At 44.4% G+C, this 5,036-nt stretch overlaps 1 protein-coding gene across 2 annotated transcripts; it reads left to right on the top strand.

The window, feature by feature from the left end:
• The first annotated feature begins 313 nt into the window (after positions 1-313).
• Positions 314-3,811, top strand: ATP5MC3 (ATP synthase membrane subunit c locus 3). Of its 2 annotated transcripts, XM_049887502.1 has the most exons (5): positions 314-397; positions 585-696; positions 1,925-2,002; positions 2,698-2,891; positions 3,554-3,811. In XM_049887502.1, exons 2-5 carry the CDS (start codon positions 658-660, stop codon positions 3,666-3,668), a joined length of 426 nt encoding a protein of 141 aa, XP_049743459.1. In that variant the 5' UTR covers positions 314-397; positions 585-657; the 3' UTR covers positions 3,669-3,811. The 2 variants fall into 2 exon arrangements, with proteins under 2 accessions (XP_049743459.1, XP_049743460.1); XM_049887503.1 differs by lacking the exon at positions 314-397 and having other exon boundaries at positions 557-696.
• Positions 3,812-5,036: the final 1,225 nt, after the last annotated feature.

The following is a 5,036-nucleotide window of genomic DNA, read 5'->3' as shown; positions in this document are numbered from 1 at the left end:
AATAAATCCATTGCCATCGAGGCGAATTACAGCAACTGTTAAAAAGCCAAGTCTCACAAAATTTAGCCCACTAGCCTCCTGACAGCTCAGATGAAAGGTGATGCAGCCTGTCCAGCTCTATCTGCTAGGGCTAGTCTTCAATTTCTTCTTTTTGGTGCCCCCTTTTTTTTTTTTTTTACCAGTTCCCGCCCGCCAAAGCGTCATCAGGTGGCTGTCAATGTCCTTCCCGACGGGGTACCAATAAAGTTGCTACAAAATGACCTTGAGCGTTTTCCCTTCTGCCCCCGATTCCCCGCCTTCTCCATCCGGGTGCTGCGGGGCGGATAAGAGCAGCACCGCGCCTGCGCGCACAGCGCCCCTCCGTCGACCTCTGCCGCTGCTGCTGCCGCTGGGAAAGGTAAGCGGCGGGCGCGGGAGCCGGGCCCAGTCCTGGCGGAGCAGCGCCCGGTGGGAACCCATTCATTCTCTGGCACCTCCCTGGTTGCAGGGCCGAGTCTGCCGGCGTGCACGAGAGCCTGAGGGTCCCAGGTGGGAAGGGCAGGCCCCTTGAGGGCACTTGACCTCAAGCTTCTTTGCCTCCGCAGAGAGGAAGCGGGAGAGGAGCCCACGCCGTGTGTCACCCAAGTCCTGTAGCCGCGCCGCCTGGAAGAGTGTAAGATGTTCGCCTGCGCCAAGCTCGCCTGCACCCCCGCTCTGGTACGTAGCCCAGGCTGGGCCGGGGCTCGGGAGAGGGGAGGCCAGGGGCCGGGCCTCTTGGCCCTGGAGCGTCCACGTTGTGGAATGGGGTAACCTCCGGGCAGGGCATAACGTCCTCATGGGAACCGCTTTACGCTCGCCTCTTAACTCCTGTGACCTTTTCTTCCTTCCCTCCTAATCCTGCGGGCATCTCACTCCCCTCCTCCCCTGCACCAGGGCGGTGGAGAGCCGCCGGGGCCTAGCTGTCAGGCCCTCCTCGGTGCAGGTCAAACCCTCCTTGATCCTCCAACCCCTCCCCGGTCACTGTTGGGTAGGGGTCAACGGGAAGGTTGGGTGCTGTGGAGGATGTAGGGGGCTGCTGAGGCCTAGCGCGCCGCAGCAGCGCTCTCCGCTGTCTGTGTGTAGGTCAAACTCGCTCCTGCAGAGGGAGGGACTTTGCCTCGCCCTGTGTGGGCGGAGGAAGGTGGCGCGCAAGCCCAAAGTCAGTCTTTCTGCCTCTGGGATATTATTTCGTAACCGTTTTTGGAGACTTTAGGTGAAGTGAAGATCTGGGGGATTTGTCTTGGAAAATCAGAACTTGGTTCTGAAGGGGTTTTCTGTGACCTTAGTTTAGTGGACATTCAAGGGCAGAGAACCTGGACTGGAATAGGTCCTTATGGTCAGAGTATTTCATCGATTATTCTTACACTGATGTGGAATTACTCAAACTGCTTTTGTATGGCATGATCTAATCAGCATATACTGATATCTCAAAAGTGGTCGGTGCTCATATTAACTGACAGGCTATTTTAAATGACAAGTATTTATTGTGATACTCCTAATACACTTGTTGGTCCACTTAAGCTCCCCAATAAATGTGAGGTGTTTATTGTTATTTTTCTGAGCTGAATTGTGGCGATACAGTAATTAAAATTTTAAAAGCAATACTTTAAATTGTTCTCTTTTGAACTAATTGTTAGAATTTTTGTTCAGAATAAAAATGAATTGTATAGCAAGCTTTAAGACTTCATTGGCAACGTCAAAACTTGATTAAAATTGCTTCATATGTTGAAAATGACCAAACAGCCAAGATAAGTAAAAGTAAATACAGAAAAGCTGTGACTTCTCCTTTCTGCTTCATTTTTGCTGCTTGCTTTTTGAGAATTCATGGTGCAAGAAGAGCCACAGAAGTCTTGTCCATTTCTTACTTAATACTTAGAATCTTTTTTTTTTTCTTCTTCATCAATAGATCCGAGCTGGATCCAGAGTTGCATACAGACCAATTTCTGCATCAGTGTTATCTCGACCAGAAGCCAGGACAGGAGAGGTAATAGCAGTAATAAGAAATGAGGCAATACTACCAAGTAGGTCTTACGGCTTTTTTGTTTTGTTTTGTTTTTAGGTCTTTCGGTTTAGCTTAGAGTGGGGGGAAAAACTCATTAATGAATGATCTGAGGGCAATCCTTTTCCACCCTTTTATCCAAAACAATATGTAGAGCATGAGCCAATGAGAATTTTCCTGTATCCAAAACCTACCCACTTAAGTTGGCCAAGAACTATTACATTCAGTATTTATATTTAAGAATATAGTTTTGAGTTGTTAACTGTATTTAAAGTTATAATAGCTACAGTTTATTGAAAAGCCTCTATCTGGCCACTTCACTTATGTTAAAAGGTATAAACCAAACTGGTTGCCGTCAAGTCAATTCCGACTCATAGTGACCCTATAGGACAGAGTAGAACTGCCCCATAGAGTTTTCAAGGAACATCTGGTAGATTTGAACTGTTGACCTTTGGTTAGCAGCCATGACACTTAACCACTACTACGCCACCAGGGTTTCCCTATAAGGTATAGACATTGTTATTCCACTCCCCAAGCCCTTGCCTTTTCTATTGTGCCACATTGTCTCCTATTCAAACTCAGCTATAACACAGAGTAGTTATCATTTTGGCAGTACAGGAATTAAAATAGCTAACTGTAGTCACTGATTTGACCTTTGCCTTTATGTCCTGTTTCTCTAGGGCTCGACAGTGTTTAATGGGGCCCAGAATGGTGTGTCTAAGCTAATCCGGAGGGAGTTTCAGACCAGTGCAATCCGCAGAGACGTTGATACTGCTGCCAAATTCATTGGTGCTGGTGCTGCAACAGTAGGAGTGGCCGGTTCTGGTGCTGGTATTGGAACAGTCTTTGGCAGCCTCATCATTGGCTATGCCAGGTAATCATTAGTATCTCTAGTTTAAGAACCCGCTTGAAGAGCTAGCGGTAATTGTCACTGAAATAATAGCTCTTTGTATTAAGTGCTTACTCTGTGTTTTGCACTATGTTTTGAAGGCTTTGTGTACTATGTCAACCCTCACAACACCCCTTTTTCAGTATAATCCAGTTTACCTCTGAAGGACTAGAGACAGAAATGTTACTACTTGCCCAAGGTCTTGGCTAGTAAGTGTCAGAAAATACATTTTAACTCAGTCTGACTTCAGTGTCTGCACTCTTTATAATTAATAGAGCACAGTCTCCAAAAGTATTGATTTCCATTTTATTATCTCTAATATCGAATTTCTAAACTATCAGATCTTAAAAGGTATAGAACATACTTTCAGAGGGATAATAACAATGTTAAGAAGAATTGTCAGAACCCCTCAAAATGGATGAGAACTAACCATTTACACTGACACAGAGAGACACCTCCCTACCTTTTCCCATATGTTTGGGATTGGGGAAAAGTGTCAAAAGCAGAAGCAAAAGTGATCTAAGCAAATACTCCTCCAACAGACTTTACAGCTTACAAACATTTTACACACTGGTAATGCGGTTCTTCAACATTTATCAAACATGTTGAAACTCAAAAGTAACAATCATGTGTTGTGTCTCTTTTAGAAACCCTTCACTGAAGCAGCAGCTGTTCTCATATGCTATCCTCGGATTTGCCTTGTCTGAAGCTATGGGTCTCTTTTGTTTGATGGTTGCTTTCTTGATTTTGTTTGCCATGTAACAAGAATTACTGCTAAAAATGTTGGCATTCGTATTAATTATGGATGTAATTCTGTGTATCTTACTGTGACTCCGAAAACTAGTGTTGGTGTCGTGGAAATGTACGTATTTCCAAAGTCATTTCATTAAAGATGAAAACTTTAATTTTTGCTGTGATTTGTACTTATCTAAATTTGGTTCACCACAAGGAAGAACATATACTTGAGCAGAGGCTGTACAGTTCAGGGGATGATACACCAATTGCCTCCCTGAGGAAAAAGATCTTGAGGTAGTTTCTTATGGGAATTCTTTTATATACTGTCCAGCCCTTGTGGTGTAGTAGTTAAGTGCTACAGCTGCTAACCAAAAGGCCAGCAGTTCAAATCCACCAGGCGCTCTTTGGAAACCCTATGGGACAGTTCTACTCTGTCCTCTAGGCTCGCTATGAGTCAGAATTGACTTCATGGCAATGGGTTGGGTTTGGTTTGGTTTGGCACATGTAACTTACAGAACTTTTGCTCATTCATATAAAGGAAAAATAATGAATACTTTAAGCCAAGTTGCTAAAGCAGTGCTTAAGGCTGGTGCTTACAAGTGTTTATAGGAGTGCTGGGAACGATAGTTGATGCAATGGTATTTTTAATGCTACATGTTGCTTCTTGGTCAGACCTCTGTTACAAGGAAGAAAGTGGTGCTATTATAGAATAACTTAAGGTTTTCCCCTAGCAAATATACCATTGTATCATTTGTCATCTCAGTTGCAGGGTTTATATGAAGGGTAACATGACAGAAAAGTTAAATTTTACTCCTTTAATGTCCTCTGCCTAATTTGATTTCAGCTGAGAACAGCTATCTAAGTTACCAGTGTTTCTCAAAGTGTAGTGGGAAGACCACTTGCATGGAATCACCAGGGTGCTTGTATAACACATTCCTAGAGTGCAGACCTACTGAATTAGAATCTTTGGGCATGAGCCTTAACAGTCTGCATTGTTAAAAAGGTTCCCAGGTAATTTTCGTGCATACTGCTATTTGAGAATCACTGACTTACGCATAGCCAGGGTTGGATTAACCAGTGAGCGCTGTGTGCACCGGCTTCCATTGAGCAAGGCACACATGGCCATAATTGTGTTTACTCGCTAATCTGTGGTGAACAAGTTCACATGGGTGTCACCACATCTTTGATGTGGTGGGGACAAGTGAAATTGTGCAGTGCAGCTGGTAGGAAGGCACAGTTGAGCCCATGCGTACCTCACTTATTGAGTAACTGGCCCTACACATTGCAGATTCATTCCTAACTTCTATGAAGTGAAACAAGAAGCTTAAGGCCAAAGAGCCACAGATACCACTTTTTGACTGATTAGTCTCCGTCAAATAAATTCCTGAAGCTGTC

Source organism: Elephas maximus, chromosome 6, assembly GCF_024166365.1.
Source record: "Elephas maximus indicus isolate mEleMax1 chromosome 6, mEleMax1 primary haplotype, whole genome shotgun sequence".
NCBI classification, from domain to species: Eukaryota; Metazoa; Chordata; class Mammalia; order Proboscidea; family Elephantidae; genus Elephas; species Elephas maximus.
Note: the sequence above shows the minus strand (reverse complement) of the source record. Positions and strands in the feature narration are given on the sequence as shown.

Bases quoted from the DNA above. Each gene is read 5' to 3' on its own strand.
- ATP5MC3 (XM_049887502.1), top strand. From the start codon at position 658: ATGTTCGCCTGCGCCAAGCTCGCCTGCACCCCCGCTCTG. The intron at 697-1,924 runs GTACGTAGCCCA...CTTCATCAATAG, and splicing joins TCGCCTGCACCCCCGCTCTG to ATCCGAGCTGGATCCAGAGT. The intron at 2,892-3,553 runs GTAATCATTAGT...TGTCTCTTTTAG, and splicing joins CTCATCATTGGCTATGCCAG to AAACCCTTCACTGAAGCAGC.